Here is a 27,056-nt window from a genome sequence, read left to right on the forward strand (position 1 = left end):
TTAGGGGAGAGTAAGAAAATATTCTGAAATATTTTTGTTCCCATGTTTTAACTACCGCAATATATTGTAAAACATTCATATTTGACATTAGCATAAACAAGTTTGGAGTTTGCACAATGCCTAAACTTTTTATATCTTAAACATCAAAAATCCCTAACAAATATTTATAATTGGTCTGTTTTGCGGGACGCTTCTAGCAAAAATATTGATCCCTAGCCTAAATGTAGTGCGCACTTTGTACCTGCTTTGACTATACAGAATAAACAATGAGCACAGCAAATGTTTGATATTATCTCCGTTATAGCGCAAACGCAAATCATGATCTTTCCGTTATGAAATGTATGAATGAACACGGATATTTATTGGCGAAAATAAAAGTAAATGAAGTCTAGGATGACTACAAAATAAAATTTAAATTCAATTCGCGTTCCCCCTATTTATGCTTCACCTATCACCCTTAATTAACTATCCCTTACATTTGGAAAACAAAAACTTTAACCCCTTTTTTCGGTAAGTTAAGTTTTTTAATTTAATAGTACTCTACTTTTTATGTTGCAAACACATTTTTTCCCCTTCATATTTTAAAGTAGTAGTATTTATTTACATAGCTATGTATAATCTTGTATTCTAAATAACATCATATATGGGTGCTGTTATATAGGATTCTGCATTATATGACTATGCAAATATAATATGCTTTATTTATAAATATCAAGCAATAAAAAAACAAAAAAAAAATTAAAAAAACCTACAATAATCAAATGAGATTTAGAAAATATTTTAGGTAAATATTTTGTGTTGTTGATTTTCGAAAGCGGCTTTGTACCGATGTAAAATTTAAGTTAGTTTAAACAAGCAAACAAACTTTTTAGTAAAATTGTCATAATTAGTATTTTTATTACTTGCGACTTTTATAATTATTTAAATACATATTTATTATGCATTTACATAATTATCAGCTTTTACAACTAATATTATAAATATAGCAGACTACTAATTATACTATATATATATATATATATATATATATATATATATATATATATATATATATATATATATATATATATATATATATATATATATATATATATATATATATATATATATATATATATATATATATATATATATATATATATATATATATATATATATATGTTTAAATGATTAGGAAGTAATACTTATATTGTTTCCTTGATATTATATTCATTTAATAATTTAAATCAGGAGTTTTTTTTTTATGTCATCTACATTTGTGTTTCAAATTATATTCACATACAATAGGAAAATAAAATGTTTCATAATTTTTTTTTACTTGTTTTACTAAATGATAGTAGTTTTCTTAAAAATTTTGAAGTCCATAGTTATTGCAATAGTTTAGTTTTTCTTTGTTTCTACAATAAAGTCCTGATGTAGTTTTTTAATGTTGTTTTGTTGAATAAAAGCTGAACTAATTAAAATTAAAGTTTTCACTGCATTCTTATGGAAAAAAAAAAGAAGAATGGCAAGCCTAAACTAGATAGAGTAACTCATTCAATAAAATTATAATTTTAATTTGTTGTGTTTATAGATTTTCTTTATTGCAAAACATTTTTTTCAGCCATTTTATAGTCTTCATTTTTATAAAGGTGATATAAAGGTCTTTTTCTCAACAAAAAAAGTGCTTGATAAGACTGAAAAGTGCATTATGAATTAAAAGTTAGTGATAGAAATTGATTTATTTGCAATCATTCAATAGGTTATGCTTTTATTATTTTGATTACAATGTAAGACTTAAAAGTTATTGCGGATTATGTATGTATGATTATGTATGTATGTATATATGTATGTATATATGTATGTATATATGTATGTATATATGTATGTATGTATGTATGTATGTATGTATGTATGTATGTATGTATGTATGTATGTATGTATGTATGTATGTATGTATGTATGTATGTATGTATGTATGTATGTATGTATGTATGTATGTATGTATGTATGTATGTATGTATAATATAATAGAATATAATTAAAAAAGTTGTTTGATGAAAAAAAGTCTATTTTTTGCAAATGCTTAAATTAAAGCTAAAAAAAAAGTTAAAAAAGTGCACATACTTGTGCTAAAGAGCTTACTGAACAGAACTTTCATTTTCTCATCATGATTTTTCTGATGAATCTTACCTCTAGATTTAATTTAACTTATTTATAATTTAAAGTAACTTAAAATAATAATCTTATAAAAGATTATTAGAAAAACATAAAAATAGAATTAAGCGTTTAAATTTATCATAAAAAATACATGCCTACTAAAAAAAAAAATTAAATATAAGATTTAATTTACACAAAATCTGTTTGTTTTAACAATCATTATAATTAACTAAATTTTTATGGTCATGTTAAGAATCATTATAATTAATTTTTTATTTTATTTAAAGCCTTAAAGGGATCCCAAAGTGCCAAGACAAGTTGTGTTTATTTTAAAGAGAATGATAAAAAAAAAAAAAAAATGGGCCGAATTTTTTTAAGTAAAACAAAATAATATATTTTACCAAGAAAAACAAACTTTGTTGTTTTACTCGAAGCTCGCCGTCTCCACAGTAGCAATTCTCTCAGAGTCTTTAAAATATACGCTGCAATCTACAGACTTTATAATTAATTCAAGCGTGTTTAATTCCAAAGAGTAAATGATGTCATTGTAGAGTTTTTTTTTGAATCAATATTATTTGTTATTGTTTTAGTTGTTTTTTAAAATAGCGTTTATTATCAATTGTATGACTTCGCTATAAATTTTATAGTAAGCTAAACATAAGAATATTTTTTAATAAAGTGCAAGAACCAAATTAATAAAATTAAGATTTTTAAATTACACTCTTAAATAAAATAAATATATAAAAAAAGTCATTGATCACCTTATTATATATTTTGAATCTTTTTTTCTTTTTATTTAAATAATGGGAACTTTTTTTTAGTTTTTCTTAGCCATTTATTGCTATGATGTTTTTGTTCTCCTATCGAAATGACATTTTAAAAATTTTTTAATTTTTAATTAATAAATAATTTTGTTAAACAACATCATTTATTAGAGATAATAGCCGAATTCTTAAATTTATAGTAAGAAAGTATTATTAAGTATGTCAGTTTAGTGGAAATTGATAAGTTTTTAGGATTTGCATATAAATATTAAGGTAATTTTGTATTTTGCATTTGGATTTTGATAACTTAACGATTAATATGTCAGTAACTCCATACCGATTTGAACCTCTTAAAAAAAAGACAAAAAAAAACCTGTATGGATAAGAGAAACAAAATAGTTGACAATCGTATCATCTCTGAAATTTGAGTTTTGATATTGCTAAAATGTCAAAGTTAAGCCGTTTAAGTGTTGGCACTGAACAATAGTGTAAATATGGAAATTGTAAAACTATGCCACTTGAAAAAGAATGTCTTTGTTGCATTGAAATAAAGGAAATAAATATCGCATCAGGTATTACAAATTAAGTAACATTCGTTAAAATATAAACTGATATGCACAGTATTAATAGTAGTAATAATAACAAACATTAACTTTTTTGTACATAATGGCTATGTAAAGTAAAAAAAAGTTTGTTTTTTCAAGATCATTAATACATAACCAAGCATAAAACAGACAGCTTTTTATTAATTAAAGTAATAAATAATGTTTTATGGCAATAATTCAAGACAGATGGCAATTAAAATTGTTATTGTGTTGAAACGCGCGTTAAAATATACGCCGCAATCTACAGACTTTATAATTTATTCAAGCGCGTTTAATTCCAAAGAGTTTTAGTAAATGATGTCATTGTAAAATTTTGATAAGAAATCTTAAAAAAATTTTACAAGGGTCAAAATTCAGGCATATGTACATTATGGACGACTCCTTATTTGCTAAACTTTAAAAAATATTATATTTAATATTTCCTAATTTATATGTCATATTTGGCAAGTATTTTACATTTCTCTTATCAAAAAACTAGCAAAATTGACAATAAAAGGTTTTTCATTAAACTATTTTGATTTCAAAAACTGACTCGATAATACTACACTTTTTTTGCAATCTTTAACAGTAATTATTTAACTTTAAAAATAAAATAAAATGAGCAATACATGTTTTATAGAATAAATTTTATTTAATATATCTCACTTGATTAGATAAATATTTCGAGAATATGTAACCCAATAAAAAGTTTAGCAAATAAGGGATCGTCCATAATGTATATACGCCTGAATTTTGATCCTTGTAAAATTTTTTAAGATTTCTTATCAAAATTTTACAATGACATCATTTACTAAAACTCTTTGGAATTAAATGCGCTTGAATAAATTATAAAGTCTGTAGATTGTGGCGTATATTTTAAAGATTCCAAATGAATTGCTACTGTGGAGACAGCAAGCTTCGAGTAAAACAACAAAGTTAGTTTTTGTCGGTATACATTTATTATTTCGTTTTACTTAAAAAAATTCTGCCCAAACATTTTTTTTTATCATTCTCTTTTAAATAAACACAACTTGTCTCAGCACTTTGGGATCCCTTTAAAGTAAAAACTTTAAAAATGATCAATAGTTACAAGTTATTCATAATGTAACAATTTTTTTGTTGCATTTAAGTTTTTAAAAGATCAAAACAGTGGTAGTCAAATTGTAAAGAAAAAAAAATTAAAAGCGTGTAAGTTACAGTGTATTTATATGCCATTCTGGCCCAGCCTGATATATCCATAATTGGTAAGAAAGTAGGCGCGATTTAACTTCTTAGTTACATGCTATTCTGCAGTAAGACTTCTAATAAGACCTAACGGTCTTCACAGAAGTTTTAACAAAATTGAAGCATGTTAATGACTAATAAAATAGTTACTAACATGTCCAGTGTTTCAGGTGCTAAAGATGCAAGCCGTTGATTGACCACATGCCCAGCAGTCAAGAAGTACACTAAAGTTGCAGGTAGGCAACTTTAGTGCAATCATAATGTACTATTTTTGGACATAAGTACATGTGTACTTGTATCCTAAAATAGCATAATTATATCGTCTAGGTTTCAAAAGAGTTTTGTCTGAGAGACAAATTAACAAACAATTTGGAGAAGTTCTGATTTACTTATAGGTAAATATTATACATAGGAAAATTAAAAATATTCATTGGGGAATATTAAGTGAATATCTCAGAAACTTAAATAAATACTCTTAATCAAAATAATCCTATTAGTCTAAAGAATAAAATAAACTAAAAAGTTTTGAGTCTGGCCCAAAGAGGGCAAACTTATTACTGAAAATGCCACTTAACTTATTTTACATAGAAAACAAGGTCAAAAAATTGCTTTAACTTTCAGATCAGATTTCTGTGAATCAGTTAAGTGGTTTGTATTGGAAACTGTATACGGAGGATGTTGAGAGTTCTATACCGATTTAAAAAATTTATAACAATTTATCAGGTGACTGATAAATTTTCGACTGAGGTGACCAGCTAAGGAAAATAAACTTGTTTTTTTTATATATTTAACTTACGTTACCAAGCGATTATTTTTGTGGATTTTTTAATATTTATTATTAAGAAATAGATTTTTTAAAGTTATGTAACAAAAGGAATAACAAAAGTATTGAACTAATTTATTAAAAGTAATTAACAAAGGCAAGACCAAGAGCAACTTTAAAAAATTACTTTAGTATGATGACTTACTTTTGATATTTATAAAGTCATTTAAATAAGAATTTCTTTAGTTGGTCAAAGTTTTTACTTGCACTTTTTATGTTTATGCGTATTGCCTTATTTTTGTTTGGTTGATTTTTTGAAATGCTGCAAAGTATTTACATTTGTATCTTTTAAAATATTTTTGTTATAAAAACTGCTGTCACAGTTTAGGAGAGTTCAGGTATATGTGATTGTTTGTGACAGGAAGGAAGGGGTTAAAAATTGACAAAGATAGGGTGATGTATTTTATGGATGACCCTCCTTAATTGCATTTACAAACAATTTGTTTTACTAAAACAAAAATATTAACTAGTAAAACTTTGTTTTACTAAAACAAAAATAAGAATTATTTAATGACTTTATTCATTTTGTAAGCAACTAAAACTTAACGAAAAAGCATCAGAACTTTAGCAAATGCATGAAGTTTTAACTTACATTACACAAATTTGAAATAAAAATGTTCTTCAATTAAGCATTGTTACTCAAAACTTTAAATGTAAAAATGTAACATTTAATATTCTTTTGGATATATTATTTAAAAACCTAAGTTTTTAAACTAAATTTAAGAAAAAACAAAACTCTATCATGTTTTTGTTAATTTACATTACATAAAAATCGCAAAAGTTTTTTTGTTATTTTCTTGAAATAAATGTATTTTATTAAGTAAAAAATCTGACCAACAATAATTTTAACATATTAGCTTCATTTTCAGGCTAAATTAATTTGGATTATGCAAATAAATTTATGGTTAAAATAACATTTTACAATGACAAATTTTTTTTTTATCATGCGACAATGAGAAAAACTGTAACTTTCGGAAGCATAAAAATGACTTAAATAAATAAATTTTAGTACTAAAGGTATATTTTAAATATACTTTCATGTGTCTACATCAATATTCATTTGCTAAAAGTTGACAAAAAAGAGAATAAAATTAGACTACTTTTTCATTTCCCCTGTGCATTTGCCCATATAGAGTGCTAATCTAATTATATAGGACTGATCAGCATCAGCATCAGTCTGTATAATTAGATTTGCTCTCTACATTTACATTTTTAACCCTAATATTTACATTTTCTGGAACCCATCAGCATCTGCCAGTTCAAAAAATAGATACATTTAACTTTTATTCCTAAATCTAAGAGTTTTTTTAAGAGAAACTTTTTCATCAGTTTTAGATTTTGAAATAATGTGCTTGCATGTTTAGTTTAGTGTCTCGGTTGAACATGGCTTTTTTATTAAACTTTCCCTAAAAAACTAATTTGACTGTTAAACTTGAGTTAAAAGTCTCAAAGTTTCTTCATAAAAATCTTGCAGCATTTAAAATTTAAAAAATTTTAAATAACTTAATTTTGAATGAAATTGATATAGCATTTTAAAAACTTTTCTTTATAGTAACGATGATGATGATGATGATGATGATGATGATGATGATGATGATGATGATGATGATGATGATGATGATGATGATGATGATGATGATGATGATGATGATGATGATGATGATGATGATGATGATGATGATGATGATGATGATGATGATGATGATGATGATGATGATGATGATGATGATGATGATGATGATGATGATGATGATGATGATGATGATGATGATGATGATGATGATGATGATGATGATGATGATGAAAAAACTCACTAATATATCACTCAATGAAACTATAAGGTGCACAATAATTTGACTTTAATCATGGTCTATTTTTCAGGTTTATAGGATGGCAGAAGAAAAGTTAGAGCTTCATTTTATTATATTGAGTCAGGTTTGTTCAAATTTTTAATGTTAGTATATAAAATATATATTTTTTGTATTATAGTTTGAATTATTTTATAATCTTAAAAAATTTACTTAAAAAGTCAAACATAGCTGTGTTATATATAAATTGTGTGAGTGTATTCTAAAATATGAATGCTAAATCTTTTAAAAAAAAACATTACATACCTGAGATTCTAAGAATATTTGGTTAATGAATTAAAATAGTCATTTAAATTGTCTTTTTATTAATTTTTATTGTCTTTCATTCAAGTTCAATACTTAAATTTTTCAGTAAGGATTAGTCAAACAATATGAGTATAATATATACAATAATATTAAAAAAACTACATTTAACTCTTTTTTTACAATAGATCATTAACAAAATGATTTGTCATTAGTTCTGACTAGAAACAAAATAAAACATGTCTAGTTTCAAGAAACAAAATAAAACATGTCCAGTTTCAAGAAACAAAATAAAACATGTCCAGTTTCAAGAAACAAAATAAAACATGTCCAGTTTCAAGAAACAAAATAAAACATGTCCAGTTTCAAGAAACAAAATACTAGCTCTCATATCAGATAAATACTCTCGTCGTAAAGAATGCAGCTGTCCAAATAGCAAATAAATCAAAGATTAAAGTCAAAGATTATGGTATAAAAGTATATTCAAAGATTATGATATAAAAGTTAAAAATAAAAGTACACTCAAAGATTATGATATAAAAGTTAAAAATAAAAGTACACTCAAAGATTTTGCTATAAAAGTTACAGGCAAGGAAAAGAAAACAAGTAAAATTCACAAATTCTACAAATTTCAAAAGTTAAGTTGTTGTTTCTCATCGTGCATTTTGCTACACTTTTTTAAAATTTCTCTGTAGCATCTAGCTACATAAATATTTTTTCCTGCTTTGTTGCTGACGTAGAGCAGTCTTTTGGTAAGCCTGCTCTACTCAACAAGACACTCTGTCTCTACAAGACAGCCCTATAATTTACATTAAGTCGGCTCTCCAATCTTTTTATTTATTTATATTAAAAGTGATCTTACAAAAACTCTGTGCTGGGATGACATTATTACAAGCTCTGCTATAGGTTTTCTGAACCTAAAAATAATTGCTATATTTTTCACTTTAGTAGCTCGCAAAAGTGTTTAGTGGTTCTAGTTTTACTTTTATTTCCGAATTTTATTGGGGTCAGAATGTTCTTTAAAGTTTTTAAAAATTGTAACCACAGATGCCATTTTCCAGCAGGCAGGAAAACAATATTCATTCAAGCACTTATTAAATGGTTTAAAGAGAATTGAAGAGAGTATAAATAGTTCTTCCAAAAAGTGGTCTAGAGAACACTTTAGTAAGACTATGATAGGAGTGTTATCCGGACCACAAGCCATAGGAGAGTTTAATTGAGATATGAGTATAACAACAAAAGCTGGAGTGATTTAAATGTAAAATTTTGGTTATCCAAAAATGTTACATTTAATTAATAAAAGTTTAGGTTCAGATTTTAAACAAATGTAGTAGAAAGAGTTTTTATTAATTATATTCTAATTTTTTTTTAAACATAAAATAGTGTTTTCCTGGTTATTATTGTTCTTTAACTACATCTTTTACTGATTATTGTTGTGATATTTTGTATTATATGTTGTCTTACTGTTGTCCTCCTAACAATTTTTATCTCTTTTTAGTAAAGTGAAAAAATCATAAAAAAATCAATTACAAATTTTAAATTGGGTTATTTATTTAGTTGATTCGATTTTTTACAGTTTATTGATGTGTTACATATTTGTTTGATCTAATTATTCACATTGTCAATATATACTAGCTATGTTCAGATTTTTAATAAATGCTCAAGCTATCATTTTAAAAGTTTGTTTTAGCTATTATTTTTAGATAATAAATTTTTGGGGAAAAAGTTTTCATTGTTTTTAGTAGTTTTTAATGTTAATTTTTTTTTTTACTAGGATGCAGGAGGTATCATTGGAAAAGTAAATAATTTTTTTACTAATTATTTTTAAATAAAATTTTCCATATGTTTATAAAAGCTATATCATCTCTGATATTATTGCATTTCTCAATACTTTTTTATGCTCTAAATTTTTTTAGGAAGGAAGAAACATTAGACAGATGAGAGATGAGGTAATTTCAAAGCCATTTTGTGAAATTTTATCAACAGATCATAAAATGTATTAAATGACATAAATTGTTAAAGTAAACTTTAAAATTATTAAAAAAGAAAATATATTTGATGTTATTTTGCATTTGAAATAAAATCAGCAGCAACAGCAAATATCAAAAAGCTAAATATTTTGTAATAGTTGTGTTTTTAATATTTAATTCTTGTGTTTTTAATATTTAATAGTTTTTAATATTTAATTCTTTTGTAGAGATTTTCAATTGAAGTTATTTTTACTTCAGGTTTTTTTAAGTTACTCTTTCTAGTAGGTTGGCATGAGATGCCAGTGAAAATAAATTTAAAGAAATACAAGGGGTTCTAAACTTTATGGTCATATCTTTTCAGTGCCAAAACATTTGCAAATCTTGTGCCTGCCTTAAACTAAATTTTTTTAATTTAGAGGCTAGTTTCAAACTTTTTTTTGAGGTTTCTTACACAAGTAACAGGTGATAACTAAAAATCCAGACAAAGTTTAAAAGATCATAACTTCCTCGTTTTTTAATGTTTTATAAATGTAAAAAAAGTATTTTATAGAGAATTATTTAATTTATTCAATATAATATTCAATTTGATTCAATCACTCCATTTGTCTGACATGGTCAATCAAACTCTTGGTGTGACTAACTGTTTCTTGGATAACATTAGGATCAACATTGGTCAAACAATACTTAATTCTTTCTTTAAGTTGTGAAAGTTTTCTTGCTTGCCAATTATTCTTATACACAAGACCTTTCAATATTGACCAATAATTTTCAATGGGCCTGCATTCGGGTAAATTTGGCGGATTATCTTTTTTTGGTACAATTTCAATATTTTTAGCCTTTAAATATTCCAATATGCTTTTGGCATAATGAGTAGATGCAAGATCTGGCCAGAACACAAAATTATCATTTAAATGATGCTCTTCTATAAATGGGATGAGTCTCTTTTGAACACAATGCTCTAAGTAAATAAACTGGTTGATATTGTTGCTAGATTCTTGAAAATATGGTTTTGAGGTACCTTTGGCCGAAGTAGCGATCCAAACCATTATTTTTTCTGGAAACTTCTCTTTTTGGCTGTATTTTACATTCGGTGGAGTCAATAAAGTATCACTGGAGTAGTAACTAGCATTTCCATTTATCGAACTGTGATTTAAAGTAAAATATGATTCATCGTCTATGATCCATTCAAAGTCTCGGTAATTTTGGTAAAGCCGACTGCAGCATGTTTGAATTCTTAGCATCATTTTTTTGGCTAAACAACCACTTCCAGGCTTTCTTTCATGTCCAAATTTGTTTTCAGCGCGTTTTATGTCATAAATGGTAGTTCTTGGAATATTTTTAGCAAGAAAATGCTTTACTGTGTATGTTTTGCCGAGATTTATATTTTCCAAATAAAACTCATACACACGTTTCCGTTGCTCATCTTTGTTTTTTTGGTTCACCTTCATTTTTAAATGATTGATTCAAATACATTTTATGTTTTTCTAAAAAAAGAATATGTGAGCTAAAGAAATATATTTTAGTTATTATGTATACTTATTTTAACATGAAGCAAAATTAACTTTGTCTGGATTTTTAGTTATCACCTGTTAATTGCAAATGATTGACATGTCATAGATCAATTGCAAATGATTGATACTAAATATGTGAAAATTTAGACTATTCTCATTAAATAAATACCAATTGTCTAATAAATTTTTGAAATTAGTCATGTAAAAAACATTAAAAAATATTAAAAAACATATTGTTTCAAAACGAGCCTGCATAGCCAAGATTTTATTCAGAAAATTAAGGATGAATCTGATTCTGTTATGTCAATAAAAAATGTTATGAATGGTTTATTGATTCAAATGATCAAAAACTTTGACATATCATACTAGACATAGTTCAAAACTGTAGACAAAACTTCTTCAATACAATCGGTTAAAGTTTATTTTAGCCTCTGAGATCAAACTTATCAATATCATCCTTGAATTATTTGTATTTCCTTATCTTGAATTAGGGTGCAAGGTAAGTGAGCAACACCTTGAATTTTTTTTTTAAATATAGGGTTTCTGGGGAAAGTGCTTGTGCTGTTATTGTGATGGGCCAATGTATTGAAAGAAATTCTAAGAACTTTTAGATCACTAACAGATAAAATCTGAAAGTACCATGATAGTATTCGAAACCCGTGTTGTTGGCCCTGAATGGTGGTGGATTTGATGGACCCAACTGTGCCAGAAGTTCAAAACCTTTTGACAAAATGATACTCAATTCTCCAATTGAGTATATGTAATGCATTAAAACCCAAAGGAGGTTTAAAGAAAGAAATGGTGACAGATTATTATGTATTATGAAATGGCGGTTTGATAGATTGTTATGTATACTGATGTAAACAGGTGACAAGACCGGTGGTCTTGTCATCGATCTTTATAAGTTTAAGAGAGGTGAATATGTTAGTACTATTATTTTTAGAATGTTGTTATTTGTTAGCCTTTGTTTGATATAGTTACTAAATGGTGTTTTAGAATAAAAAACGATATAACTTACGATAAAAAAATATAGATAGGTTTGTGGGATCCATACCTTCATTCAAAACTATATGTCCATTATGTATTTGCAATAAAGATTTTACTTGGATGGAAGTTTCACATTATCATCTCAAAGAGTATATTGATAGGCAGAAAATCCTCCTCATTGTTACACCAAAACTAACATCCATAGCAGTGCATAATAACCTAACAAGATACTGAAAAGGTTTGTTGTGTCTTCAAAATGGTGATTGTAATAAGATTTTCAAGGATATAATTATATCGAAAAAATAAAATATCTTTTTTATATTAAATTATAATATTTATAACAATTATAAATGCTTTTTGCTGCATTTCATTTGTCTGAATTATTTTGTCTGAAATTTATTCATGTTGTCATTTGTTTTTCTGCGTTCAAAATAAAATTTTTGTCAAGGAGAGTATTGTAATTATTAATTGAACTAATATTTAGATTTCAAATTTCATTGGAATATATTTTAGCATTTGAAAGATCCCCTGTATAAAGTTTAAAACCCTCTCATTTTTTAAACGTTCTTTATTTTTAGAAAAAAGAAGTAAAAAGAATAAAAGAGTAAAGCTTTTTTTAATTAATTTTGAACAGTTTCTCATACCAACCTGCTGGAAAGATTTTGAACAGTTTCTCATATGAACCTGCTGGAAAGATTTACTCATAAAAACCAGAAGTAAAAATGACTTCAACTAAAAACCTCAAAAAAAAGAATAGAGTTATTATTATAGTTAATTTTTTATGGTTTATTATTATTTTATTAGAGCGGTGCTAACATAAATGTTTCAGGAAGTACTGGTGTTGAAAGGTATTTATAGTTTACATTTTTAAAAACAGTTTTTTATATACTTGCATAAAGTGTCTTAAACCTAAATTGTATAGGTTTCTATTACACAAACTTTTTTCAAAATATTTTGATACAAACATGAAACATTTATTTAGATTTATGTTTTTGCAGTTGTTTTTTACATTTTTATTTAGTGATTAAGCATTTAAACTGTTTAAAGACTGTAAAATTTATTAGCTTCAAACAAAGACTATAATTGATTTGTACAGTTTGTCAAGTGTTTATGATGGGTTGAGCGAGAGAACTGGTAACAATAGTAAAAAATTAAACAAATTACCTATTTGACTGTAGTTGCCTTGAGTACTTGCTGTTAAAGTACTATTTCAAAATTTTGTTTTAAAATTATATTTTGACATTGAATTTATGTTTTAGTCAAAATACATTTTAATGAATACATTTAGTCAAAATTTAAATTATCCTGATATGCTTAATCAAAATTGAGGAGGAATTATTGGTTATCAAGATACTCCTTAAAATGCAATCTGAATATAAATACCCATCAAAATGAAATTGACAAGTGAAATTTAAGTTTTAAGTGAAGCTTGGATTTAACACAAACTTATATATTTTCAATTTGTAGGATATATGTTTCATTCAAAAATAATATTCAGTAACTAAATCAAGCTAACCTAATATTATTTTGCTTAAAGTAGTAGTACTAACAAGTGTTTCTTTACATTATGTAGACTATTTGCAAGTTAAATTAACAAATTAAATTAAATAAAAAACTTCCAAAAAATTGTTAAAATCATTTAAATAAAAAGAATTACCTTCTTTAAACCTCAGGATTTTAATACATTCCACATATTCAATTAGAGAAGTGTCATTTGTGTCAGAGAAGTGTCATAAAGTGTCATTTTATCCAAAGATCTTTAAAAATTTAAAGAGCAGAAACCTTTCCAGATTTTAGAATTTTCAATCACTTAATTTGCGTCTTGTAGAGGTTTATCGTAATGCACCTATTTTATTTCTTATATTTAGTAGCAATGTTTACTAATAGAATATAATTTCTATTAATATTATAGTTGAGTTAATTATTTAAGGAATTATTAATTCATCAAACAACTATTTAAAAATACTTTATTATTAAACCAATTATTACTGATTAAAAAGTAGCTTGATTATCAATTATCATTAAACCATGGTGTTTTCATAAAAATGTCTTGATAAAAAAAATACTTTTAACTTTTCTGTCAAGTGTTTTATTGCTCTAAAATTCTATTTTTTTCTTTTTAGTAACTTCCAACTTATAGTGGTTGCTTGCAGCCTTTTCAGGAATAAATCAGAATTAAAAAAAAAACAATCATTATTGATTAAAAAAATAAAGTAATCTTCAGCGAATCATTAAAAAAAAAATCAACAAAAAAAACACAATCATTATTGACTAAAAAAATAAAATAATCTTCAGCGAATCATTATTATTGATTAGAAACTTTCCTAATAATTTATATTGTTGTTTTTAGACTTTCACATGTTAAAAAAGATTTTATTTAAATGAATTTTTTTTCATTATAGAATTTTGAATATCAAAGGAACTTCATCAGAAGTAAAGTCTGCAGTACGAATGGTTGCTGAGAAATTACAAGAAGTACTTATTTTTTAAATATTTAATTTTTTTTTAAGAAGTTGTTGAAGAGAAAATGGAAAAGTTGTTTAAAAAATATAAAGTTTTTCAGATAATGTAGTTGGTTTAAATAATGTATCTTGTTTAAATGAAAAAGTTGTTTAAAATATGTAAAGTTTGTCAGATAGTGTAGTTGGTTTAAATAATGTATCTGGTTTAATTGAACCTGTCATTTCGATAAGGGCTCAAGTCCATTTACTAAAACTTTTCAAAATCAACAAAAATATGATTTTTATTAAAATAATGTCTAGGTTGCTAAAGAAATTAAACATAGAAGTAGATAAATAAAGAACGTATATAACTTATGTATTTTTTATTTTTTATAAAAAAAACATAAATCATACAGAAATTTTTAATTCAAACTTATAAACTAACTGTTAAAAGTTTTGGACTTATGTCCTTTTCGAAATGACATGTTCAATTGTAATTTATATAAGAAAAATTTGTATCGAGAAAGCATTTATTTATAATCAGGCCCGTATTTAGGCATGTACAAACTGTATATATTAATTTATATTGATGACATGATTAAAGTAGACACTTAAAGTAGATATTATCAAAACAAAAATTTTATTGTGAAAGATAAACTTTGTCAAGGTCAAAAAATGCTTTTTTTTTAAATTATTAATAGTTAATACTATTATGACTATTTTGAAAGAAATTATTTTGAAAGAAATTCAATCTAGTAGTAATTTAGGAGTTGTTAAAATCTCAGATAATTATTTTTTGTTGAAACTTGATTTGTTTTGCTCTTTTAGTTCTAGTTTAGTTTTAGAAATAATTAGTTCTAAATTTTTATTTTATGTTAATGAGGCTCTTATGCCTTGGTGAAGGCAACTTACTTAGAAGAAGAAAAACTTTGATACAAAAACCTTGATTTGTAAACCTTGGATCTTTCTAGCCGTAAAGTCACAATCAAAATGCTTAGTTCTAAATTAGGGTAACACCAAGAAAGGTTTGGTTTTAAAAACTGCATCAACTTCCATAATGTTACATATAATAAAGAAAATTCATTTTGAGAACTTATCCAAATCACACACATGTGGAGCCTTAAACTTGTTATTTAAAATAATCTTTTCAGGTATTTAAAGAAAAAAAATAGTTTAAAGAAGTATTAATGCAATAGTGGTGTCCTAATGAAGCAGATTTCTGGAAAAAAAAATTAAGTTTTATTGTGGATTTAGAATTATTATATATTAGATGTAAATACTTGTTCTTCAGGTAGGGTTCAGTGATTCCCAGCTTTTTAAGAGTCCTACATTGTTTATTGAAGTTAAAAATGCTAAAAAGTTGCTGTGTTTTTAAATTTTCTATTAATTGGCTGAGCAATTGGCCTCTGTATAGCTTTTTTTTTCTGATTATGAGCATTGGCTTTTATTTACATATTTTGCTGTTGATTTTTATATATACATGAACCTTACCTATATAGTTTTTAAAGCACATCGTTTTTGGTAGGAAAGGAAATGGAAAAAATAACGTGTTTTTTACACAATCACGATTATGAATAGTTATTGTCTAAACTGAGTAGTATCTATATATATATATATATATATATATATATATATATATATATATATATATATATATATATATATATATATATATATATATATATATATATATATATATATATATATATCCATAGCTAATGGGTTTAGTTTGTTTATTGTGTCTATGTATAAATATCCATAGCTAATGGGTTTAGTTGATTTTTTGTGTCTGTATAAATATCAATAGCTAATCGGTTTAGTTTGTTTATTCTAATTGTAATCAGTTTAATAAACACTAATAATCAGTAATCACTTATCTAAAAGTTTAACTAACAATAAACATTGTTGAATTTAGTCATGTTTTGTTTTGGTTTAATTAGTCATGTTTGGCTTTAGCATAATGCAGTAATAACCTTATGAAAAAATCATTGTTTTAGATTTTATCTGGTTCTAATAATGATTATGTTCCACCTGTTACACTGCGTTTACTTGTTCCCAACAGCCAGTGTGGCCCATTGATTGGAAAAGGAGGCCAAAGAATTAAAGAAATTAGAGAGGTAATTGATATTTGTGATTATTAGGTTATACATTAGTTACAATATTGTTTCCAATATTTTAGTATCTTAATATTATTTTATTAATGTTTTTAATGTAATAATATACATAATATCTTGTTTGGAGCATTGTTTCAAAGGGTTCCATTGTATTATATTGTTTATATAATATTTTCTATTGACAACTTGGCTGCGGCACTTTGCATGTTTTGATAATTTGTGTGTTTTAAAAATGCGCTGAAAAAACCAAACTTAATTAAAGAGAAAATTAAAAGTAAACAAATCATAAACTGAAAAGAAAAACAAAATCTTGATAATAAAACAAATAAAATATAAGTAAAAATGAAAGCATAAAGTTAATACATTTTTTAAATTTAAAAGTGTCTCAATACTATAAAGCCAATAATTTTTCACATATCACAATGTTAGTGTAGCACTTAGGATTTAATATTATGTATATGAGGCGCCTCATATACATAATATTAAAAAGCCTTGACTGTTTGTACTCATAACTTTAAAGATTTATTAGAGTTTTGAATTTGTTTAAAATTTACAAAACTGGCTAGAGCGTAAAAACAAATAAACTTTAACAAAGTTTATACGTTTTTAATCCTTGCAATTTTTATAAAAACATGGGCGATCTGCTTGATTACTGCAAAGAGAGTTGGCAACATTATTCAGTCATTATGGGAAACTTTGTGAAAATAATAGTCAGACAGTGTTACATGACCAAATTTTTTCAACATGAAAGGAATTGGAAGTTGATAGCAACAGAATATTTAAAAAAATGGATTTAAAAACAAGGTTGAAATTTTGTCAAGAGTTTGTAAATACTGCATACGTTTGCAACATTGAATATTTTTAATTATACTTGCTAAAGTGAAAACCTTTTAAGTATATTTATGGTAAGTGACTTCTAGATTATATTAAAGAAAAATTATAAATATTTTTTTTATAAAATATTCAAAAATATTTAATAATATTTTATTAAAACTATGATAGATTCTTAGCATTAGCAAGAACATCACCATAAAAAAAAAGAAATTTGAAAGTTAAACAAAGTTAGTTAAAGACACAAAACTCTTCAGGATCTATTTAGGATTATGAAGAAACCTATTTTATGCTATAAACAAACAGAAATAACAAACAGATCTCCCATATACTCATCTGAAATGTAGCAAGTTTTTTTTGATTTTATTGTTGATGGCAAGGGCTAGTTTACATTAAGCACTTTGCTTCTATCTGCTAATCACTCTTATCAGCAAAATGTTACTTAAAAGTCTGAGTAAAACTCCCATTTAACCAAGTGAAATGAGTATCAACCAAGAGTACCTGATAAGTGTATAATCAAGCAGTTTGTCAATTTAGTACCTCACAGTAAGGGAACTATGGCCTTTGTCACAAGAAGTATGTGTTTTGACCTTTATTGTGCTAAGTATGATTTTTATCACAGTAAATATGTATTTTGGGCTTTATCACGCTGTGCTAAGTCATTCACAGATTTGCCACAAACACTAATGATACTACTGGTGCCAAAATATAAGAACACAGCAAATATTTTAGGTAGCCTGTTTTAATGCAGATTTTTTAGGAAATCTTTAAACAAGAAATGTGGAAGGATGACTAAAGAGCTGATAATATTTACCAAGTAGAAGTCAGTGTCATGTAATACCTTAAAAATATGAATCTCAAGGTTGTACAAAATGAGTTCAATGACTAAATACTTTTTTTAGTTTTTACAACACTTGTTGTTTTTATAATTTTTTTGTTATATCAAAATTTTTTTGAAATTTTTGTTTAAAAAATTGCCGGTTTCATATTTTATTTTACATACCTTATCAATTAAACTCTGTAGTTTTCTAGTCTCTCTTTAAAAATTATTTAAATTTCCTTAAAACATAAACATACTGCATAATTTATTACCTTTTTTTAAAAAAAGATTTTTTTCCTTTATACTGTATACTTATTTCATTTACTGTTTAAATATACATGCCATAAATACTTGTCTCACATATATATATATATTTTTTAGGCATCAGGGGCAACAATAACTGTAAGTAACATACTTATCTATATTTTTAAATTTAATAATATTCTGTGTCAAAAGTTGTTTTCATTTTTGATTCAATTTTAGATACCCTCTGAAACACTTCCAGGTTCATCTGAAAGGTCTGTAACATTAGCAGGATCACCAGAAGCTCTGGGGTTGTGTATAGCTAAAATATGGGATATTTTTGAAGAGGTACAGCATTGTTGTTGCTATAAGCTATTTTTTTATACATTTCATGATAAAATTGCAATTTTTGATTTCAGTTTCCTGCTCGTCAAAACAATGTCCAATACTACCCTAATATGTATCCTCGTTCCATGGGTCCTCATCAAGTAATAATTTTTCTTTTGAATGATTTGTTTATTAAGTTAAAAATCATGTTTTGTTAACTTCAAAAATTATTTATTTTTAAGCTTTCGGTTATGAGTGGGCAGCTCTCTTTTACAGGTTGTTAAATCTAGTTATTCAAATTTATTTATTTTGTTATTGTTTTTTCAGTTGTTTGTCATTGTTTTCTCCTCTTAATCACATAACTAAGATACATCAAATAACATAAATAATCTTTATGATACATCAATAATCTTTAAGATACATCAAATAACATAAATAATCTTTATCAACTAATTATTGAAATAATTTTAAATTTGCTTTTAGTTTGCAGTAATTTATAATTTTTGTTTTATGCAAGAAGTTTGCTTTACTTCAACTATACTGAGCAATTGAAGAAAAAAATATGAAATACTAATTGAAAAAAAAGTTACAGAGTATAAGTAATACAAAAAAACCCAACAGCCTAAACCCTATAGTAAAATAATTTTGCAGAATGAAAAAATTTCAGTTAATTTTAGTTACAGTAATTTATTTTTAAAAATGTTTACAGTAATTTATTAAAAAAACTATTTTAGGACTTTCAAGAAGAAGTGAACAAAAAGTCCGTTTGCCGAGCAACGTATGTTAATGAAACTTTAAATTTGTTTATTTTTCTTAATAAGTCCTGAGTAAAACTCAAGAAACTACTATTTGTGGGGAAAAAAATTTTAATAAGTTGAAACTTTGCCTAGTGATTCCCTAAGGTATATAGATCACGTAAAAAAATGCACCATAATTCGCAATAGGAGAACCCCCTTTTTTAGGCCTTGTTTCAAATAGTTTAAAAGTTTTTAAACATAAACTTATTATATACCATTTTAACACATTTTTAATGCTGAACAACTCGTTAATACACACTAAAGTATTAAAATGAAAGGGTGACTAGGTATTTAATATATAAATGATATATATTTAAATAATTAATAATTATTAATAAAATGTAGTATGAAAATCTAGCTTATGAAAATAAAGACAGGTTAGAAAACATTGAAAGTTGATTTTTACAAGACATTGCATTATAATCGATCCTGAGAAATCTTTAAATATTAAATTTTTATAAGTCATTTAGCTCACGATTTTATTTGATTCTGGTTTTTTCCATAATGATTTAATTTAGAAATGGCATCCATGCAATGTTCTATTTACGGAAAAAGTGAAAAAAGCTCAAGAAACCTATTGAGATCATCTTCAAAGAAGGAAACCAATATAACTCAAATGTTAAAGGACCACTGAGATCAAGAGACCACCGAGAGACAAGTGCCAGTGAGCATCCACCATAAATGTCAAATGAGGCTCACTTTTTTGGAATTTTTGGAAAAAACTTGTTGAACCATAAATGTCAAGGAGGCTCATTTTTTTGGAATTTTTGGAAAAAACTTGTTGGACCTCCAAGGATGAACTGGTTTTGTTTAAGAATATAGGAGACTATATATTAAGGAAGTTTAAAGAAGAGGGCCCTCCAACAAGAGATAATGTGGTAAAAGCAGCAGCAAAAATATTAAAGAAAGAAATTAGGTTAATAGAATACATGGAGAGAAGTGGAATCCTGAATCATTGAAAACTTTTATGATGTTATTGATATCTTCCAGTAAGAAGCGGCTGAGTCCAAGCCTATGTATCATACGAGCATTACAGCGAAAAAGTGTTATTACGCTAATACCATTCGGAGTTGCTGTCAATATTGATAAATCTATTGGATGAAAAAGCTTCCAGAAATGCATCCCTGGTTGTATAGAGAATTTGCAAGTGGCAACCATACTGTTTAACAAAGCGATATCGAAATGGCATCTGGACTGATCTTGCAATTGAACAATCCATAAAGTAGTTTATAAAGTCAATGGGTGGAATGCCAGGTGGCTGTGGCATGGAAGGATCTGTCCATCACCTATGGGTAATAAGACGTTCATAAATAGCTTCAATACACAATGGTATGATTCAACTAACAGGTGTTTCAGCAAACTCCAGTGAACAATATAAAGAAGTCAGAAAATCAAGAACAAAGCAAGATTACGAAGGTTGTCAAAAGTTTTATAAATAGTTAAGTGATTGAAACTGATTCCGTATTCCTGAGAAAAATCTCCATTTACTGTGAACTGATATGGTATCATTTACTTATAAAGATAGTGTTAACTGTGAGCTTGCTGAAGAAGTTGATAAAAATATTCAGAATGGTTTGGATAATATTTTAATAATTTAAAATTTTGTTCTAATAAAATTTAAGTTTTTTTTTCTTATTTCTGTCTTTGTTCTGAACATCAGAATTATTTTTATTAAAATTTTATTTTAGTCAAGTTGACCTAAAATAATTTTGTATTTTCAGAATAGAAAATGTCAGTGAAATATAAAGCTAAATTTTAAGAGTGGTTAAAAGACAATAGTTATAAAAAATTTTTATTTGGTTAAGTATTAAGTTATAATGTTAGGATTGATTTGTTCTTTAAAGATGCAAAAATTAAAAGAAAAAATCACAATACAACATTGGACTTATTTATGCATGCCAAGTAAAGAATTGTAAAGAACCAATAGGAGAATCATGCATAATATTTAACCAGCTAATAACTGTGGCAACATGTAAAGATACTTGAGAATCTATATTTGAATTTGAATTGATTTACAAGCCTATGTCACTTTTTAAACAAGGCATGCTGAGAAAGCCAGATGAACCATCCCATTCAAGTTATAATGTGTGGCAACGATGTTAAAAATGATGAGATCAGAACTCCAGATCACTATGTTTTACATGGTGGCACCTTGCTACACAGAGTTAGATGGTTGAAAGGAGTTAAAGTCGATGCTGTAGCAGAAGTTTATTAAAGTTATATTATAAAAAATTACCAAGTATGCGTTGTTGTTTTATTTGATGGCTATCAAGATTAAGAAAGAGTCATGAGCATCTACACAGAAATTCTATTTTATAAAGCTGCAATGTAGTAATTCACCAAGAGAACTTTGTGCCATTGACTCAGGATCGTTTTTTTAGTAAGATTGACAACAAAATCAATATCATAAATTTTCTTTCTCAACAATTAAAAACAATCGGGGTATTTTACTCTAAACTGCCCTGGTGATGCGATAGCACTGTTGTAAAAACCACTCTTGATATCGCAAACACAAGCTGTAAGTATGTTGTGGCTGATGACACATTGTAGTGATGCTTATTCGTCATTGGAAAACAACATGTCTGGCATTTACTTTTTTCAAGATAAATAGAATAATGCTTGGAGTATCAAGGATACTTGCTAAAAAAAAAACACGGTAAAACAGTAGCTGCTAATTGTCCATGCATGGTTGGGTTATGACACTGTTTTGTCTGTGTTTGGAAAAAGTAAAACAAAACTAATTGAAAACATGTTGGATTAGAAATGGCAAGAAATATCAGAAGTAATTAGCAGTACATGGAGTAATCAAGTTGGAATGGCCTCAATTGAAGGTTTTATTTTGTTATATGGAGAAACAATGGGAAGCATGCTTGCAAAATTGAGATAATTTTTTTCCTTTCAGTATAGGAATGATATTTGTATAAAAATAGTTATTTTACTTAATTTTGATAATAATTTCAGGTAAAATAAGTACATCAATTTAGCATGCAAGGGTATAATATCGCCAGAGAAACTTCCACCTACTGATAAAGCTGATTACTTCCATGGCTTGTGAATGCATTGTCAAAAAATTTTATGGTCACTAATTGATAACTTTGAACTAAATACAACTGAATGGGGCCGGAAGCTACATGATGGAGTAATCACGTCTGTAATAGTGATTTCGCCGGTTATCCGGTTTTTCGGTTAACCGGATTTTCTTCGAATATCAAATATCTATTTTCGAATAATAAAAACCGACTTAAAATTTTTATAGAAAGTAACAACTTACTTATGACGCTTTTTGTTTGACATATCTTAATAAAAGATTATAATAAATTTCTTTATTAATTAAAATGTTAATTTAATCAGTTTTGTTTGATAATATATTCTTATAACAATTTACAATAGAAATCTCAAAGTATTACTTATTACTTATGCAACTTTAACAATACATTTTTAAAAAAGATTTTTCGAAATATTCTGGAACTTTTTTTGCTTACTCAGCGTGTTTTTTGAACCAATAGAATTCGTTTATTTGTAGATTTGGCGGTATTTTAGTGTTATCAAATGTTCTTTAAATTATTTTTCCGGACCAAGATGTTTTGAGAACATTCAAGTTTATCCATGCTTCTATCAATGTCCGCATAACAATAAGTTTTTTAAATACACGCAATTTAACTTTATAACATCTTTCTTTTCCTGATCAAATGTTTTTATATGAGAGAATGCTTTTAAAAATCCGTTGATATTAAAACATTTTGATAAAAAAAAATATGCAGGGCATATTTTTTTTTATTTATATTAAGTTTAAATTTTGTAATTATATTAAGTTAAACGTTAGAATGTTCCGTGACGTCAAGTGGTTTTGTAATTATAGTTCATATATATTTGATAGTGGTTGTTAATATGTTTGTACGATTTTACGTGTAATTTTTTTGTAATGTCTTTTTCCATGTTTTTACTCTCGAGTTCCTAATAAACGCCCCCCCTCGTTTATTAATTTTTGATTATTTTTCCCACCCACCCAAGCTTATTAAGACCCCCTCCTCCCCCGTTTATTAATTTTTACTTGTTATCAAAGTTAAATTTATATCTTAGATTTAAAAAAAAACTCTATGAAAATCGGCTTAAAAATTAAAAAATAATTATATCAGTTACAAATAAAAACAAAAAGTTCAGCGAAAACAAGCTTTAAAAATCGTCGAACTGTTTATTTCCTCCGTAACCGAATAGTCGGTTAACCGCAAAATGATGGAAACTGTTATCCGGTTTTTGAAACGGTTAACCGGCGAAATCACTAGTCTGTAATGACAGATAAAGATATTGCGCCAGAAGCACTAACAAAGATCATTAGATGTAATTGCAAGGTACGTTTTTGAAATGAGTGTAATTTTCAGAACTGCAAGGACAGGTCTTAAAAACAGGTCTTTATCAATATAATTTGAATTTAAATATTATCTTATTTTTTATAACAATAATAATTTTTTTTTTAATCTTGAAGACAACAACAAAATACCCATGTGGTGGCAAGCATGTACGTGTACGAAGTACGGAATACGGTGTTTGCATTTTTGGGGGAATGTCGTGGAGCAAAATGTATGAATAGCAACGTAAATAATATATATATAACATGAAACCTTTGACAAAAAAGACGTGTTCTCGCACGTCTCTGATATTTTCTGGAAATATTTATCTTTATTATGAAATATAAATATTTCCAGAAAATATCAGATGTATATTTGCTATTCTATTTCCTGTAGGGCATCAATGACATTGAAGAGGAAAAAGAAATGGGAAATTACGAATCTGAAGACAAACATATTTGAATGCTACCCTGATTTTTAAATCAAGAGATATGTTTTTAAAAATAATTTTATTTTATTTTTATAAAATGTGACATAACTTTTTTAATGAAAGTTTCGATTGAAACTTTTATCTAAAAAAAGGTATTAGGCGTATTATTTATAGTATTTATTTGTTAAATAACTAGTCACTCCTTCATTTTAAGACCTTAGTATTATTTAAAGAGTTAAGCTTAAAAAAAATGCTATAAAATGGTATATAATAAGTCCATATTTGCGCATGCGTTATTTTAAAATAGGGCCTAAAAAAGGGGCTTTTCCTGTTGCGATCTATGGTACACTTTTATTACGTAATCTATATGTCTTAGGAAATCACTAGGCAAAATTTCAGCTTCATATTAATTTTTTTCCCGAAAATAATCTTATTTGACTGAACTAAATAGTTTGTCGTTGTTTTTTCTTATAATTATTCGATTGATATATTTAGGTGATTGGATCGTTGATTGGAAAAGGCGGATGTCATATAAATGAAATTAGGTTTCTTACTCATTGATATATATATTTTTTAAATTGTTACTTTTTATTCCTTTCTTATTATTTTTGAGTTAAGTTTAAATTATCATTTAAACTATTAAATTCATAGATTATTATTAAATTATTTAAATCCATAAATTATCGTTTTCATAAATTATCATTTAAATTATTATTTAAACTATTAAATTCATAGATATTAAATTCATAGATATTAAATTCATAGATTCAAGATAAAATTCATTTAGACAATTTTCTGGCGCAACAGTGCATGTAGAAGAATCAAAGAAAGATAACAGAATGTCTGATGTAATTATTGCTGGTACACCAGAAGCTGTTAGTTGTGCGACATTTCTTATTAATGCCAGGTAACGTTAAATAAGTCACGTTAATTCTCAAAATACTTTTGTTATAAGAATTTTATTTGAAATAAAAAAAATTTTGTAATGGTTTCATTTATTTTTGAATAGAATATCTGCTGGGCGTCAAGCAAGTCGAAATCGTCGGGAAGCCACACGTGATAGTCGCAATACTAGAGGTAGCGATAGTGCAGAAGACGGAAATCGTCGTGCAAGAGGACCTCCTCAAAGTCGTGAAAATGATTACGATTCTGATGACAGGGATTAAAGAAACTTTTTGTATTTATTTGGCACTTGGCCGTTTCCATTGACAATTGACTGCGCACTAAACTGTCGTTAACGGTGACTTCAATTATTTATTTTACCTTCTTTTTTAAAAAAAATTATTTTTTTTCAAAAAAACAAACACCAATATGCTTACTATAAAATATTTTTCTGTATTTATGGATGTATAAATTATTAAGAATTTATTTCAGAAAGTTTCTACTTGCCTTAAACTAAGTATTTAGATATGTTGCTTAATGTGAAGTTTTTTTTTATTTTTATGTATTTAATTTTGATAAATGTAGTAAACTAAACTCTGATTGCTTGATCTCATACCATATTTTATCCATGTATCTTTTTTTGTAGCCGTATTAACGTCCCTCTGTTAAGTTAACGGAGTCCAACAGACGAAAGAAAAGAAATTAAAAACGAGATTTAAAAATATAAATGTGAACCATGCATTTTTTTTTTTTAATCTATTCTTTTGGTCCTGTGTTATTCCTTATCTTTATTGATGACCTTTCTGATAAGCTTACCTTTAAAGTAGCTTTTTCTGCATGTGACACGAATATATACTCCAGTCTTGACCTAAAGTCACTTTTTGATTGTTTTTATGCGAGATTAAATTTAACTTTAAAATTTTTAGTCTCAGCGAGAAATGGTGTACTGATAAAAAGATCGAGACAAATATAAATTTTCACCTGCCAAATTATAAAGTGATTCATCAACTTAGAGGATCTGGGAAAAAAGGAGGGGTTTGTGTGTATTTATAAGTAATACTTTAGTATACAAGTTTATAAAAGAATTACTGAGCGTGGAAATAATAAATAAAACCACAAAAAATATTATCATCCACGTTTAATACAGACCACCATCTAGCTCAATAAAACAGTTCGAAAACTATATTTAAAACAATAAAAAATAAATTAAGTGAAAATAAAAGCGTTTATTATAAGGTGATTTTTTGACCTGAACATGAGTCATAAATACAAAAATAAATAATTTCTTCAACGTCATATATCAGAAAGGCTATATTCCACTAATTAATAAACCCACAAGAATAACTAGAGAAAGCGCAACAGTCATATTAAATAGCCACCGATGAATTCAAATCAAAAATAAAAACGGGAATATATAAATACGTTATTTCAGATCACTTCCCTGTATTTCTTATTTCACAAAAAGGCCTTAATACCAACGCACATATAATTAAAAAACGACAAATAAATGAAATATCCATTGAAAATTTTAATTCTCTTTCATTAGATCTAATTTGGGATGACCTCCTTCCAAACTGTACACACAGATAAGACATACGATAAGTTTCTTGATAAAATACAACAACTTTACAATACAGCATTTCTTGTAGTTACAAAATGTGTTTAAAAAGACTATCAAATACAAGAACTTGTATAACGCCGGGAATTATTAA

General features: G+C 26.3%; 1 protein-coding gene across 4 annotated transcripts; it reads left to right on the forward strand.

Moving 5' to 3' along the window:
• Positions 1-313: 313 nt before the first annotated feature.
• On the forward strand, positions 314-25,938 carry LOC100210052 (poly(rC)-binding protein 4). 4 transcript variants are annotated; one of them, XM_065809790.1, is made up of 16 exons: positions 4,881-4,947; positions 5,039-5,106; positions 7,416-7,469; positions 9,420-9,443; positions 9,562-9,594; positions 12,918-12,961; positions 14,516-14,588; positions 16,552-16,671; positions 18,701-18,721; positions 18,803-18,910; positions 18,982-19,050; positions 19,132-19,165; positions 19,624-19,667; positions 24,958-25,007; positions 25,250-25,369; positions 25,472-25,938. In XM_065809790.1, the coding sequence occupies exons 3-16, from the start codon at positions 7,425-7,427 to the stop codon at positions 25,626-25,628; spliced, it is 942 nt and encodes a 313-aa protein (XP_065665862.1). In that variant the 5' UTR covers positions 4,881-4,947; positions 5,039-5,106; positions 7,416-7,424; the 3' UTR covers positions 25,629-25,938. The 4 variants fall into 4 exon arrangements, with proteins under 4 accessions (XP_065665860.1, XP_065665861.1, XP_065665859.1 ...); XM_065809788.1 differs by lacking the exons at positions 4,881-4,947; positions 5,039-5,106 and adding an exon at positions 314-510; XM_065809789.1 differs by lacking the exons at positions 4,881-4,947; positions 5,039-5,106 and adding an exon at positions 625-784.
• The last annotated feature ends 1,118 nt before the right edge of the window (positions 25,939-27,056 follow it).

Source organism: Hydra vulgaris, chromosome 11 (assembly GCF_038396675.1).
Source record: "Hydra vulgaris chromosome 11, alternate assembly HydraT2T_AEP".
NCBI classification, from domain to species: Eukaryota; Metazoa; Cnidaria; class Hydrozoa; order Anthoathecata; family Hydridae; genus Hydra; species Hydra vulgaris.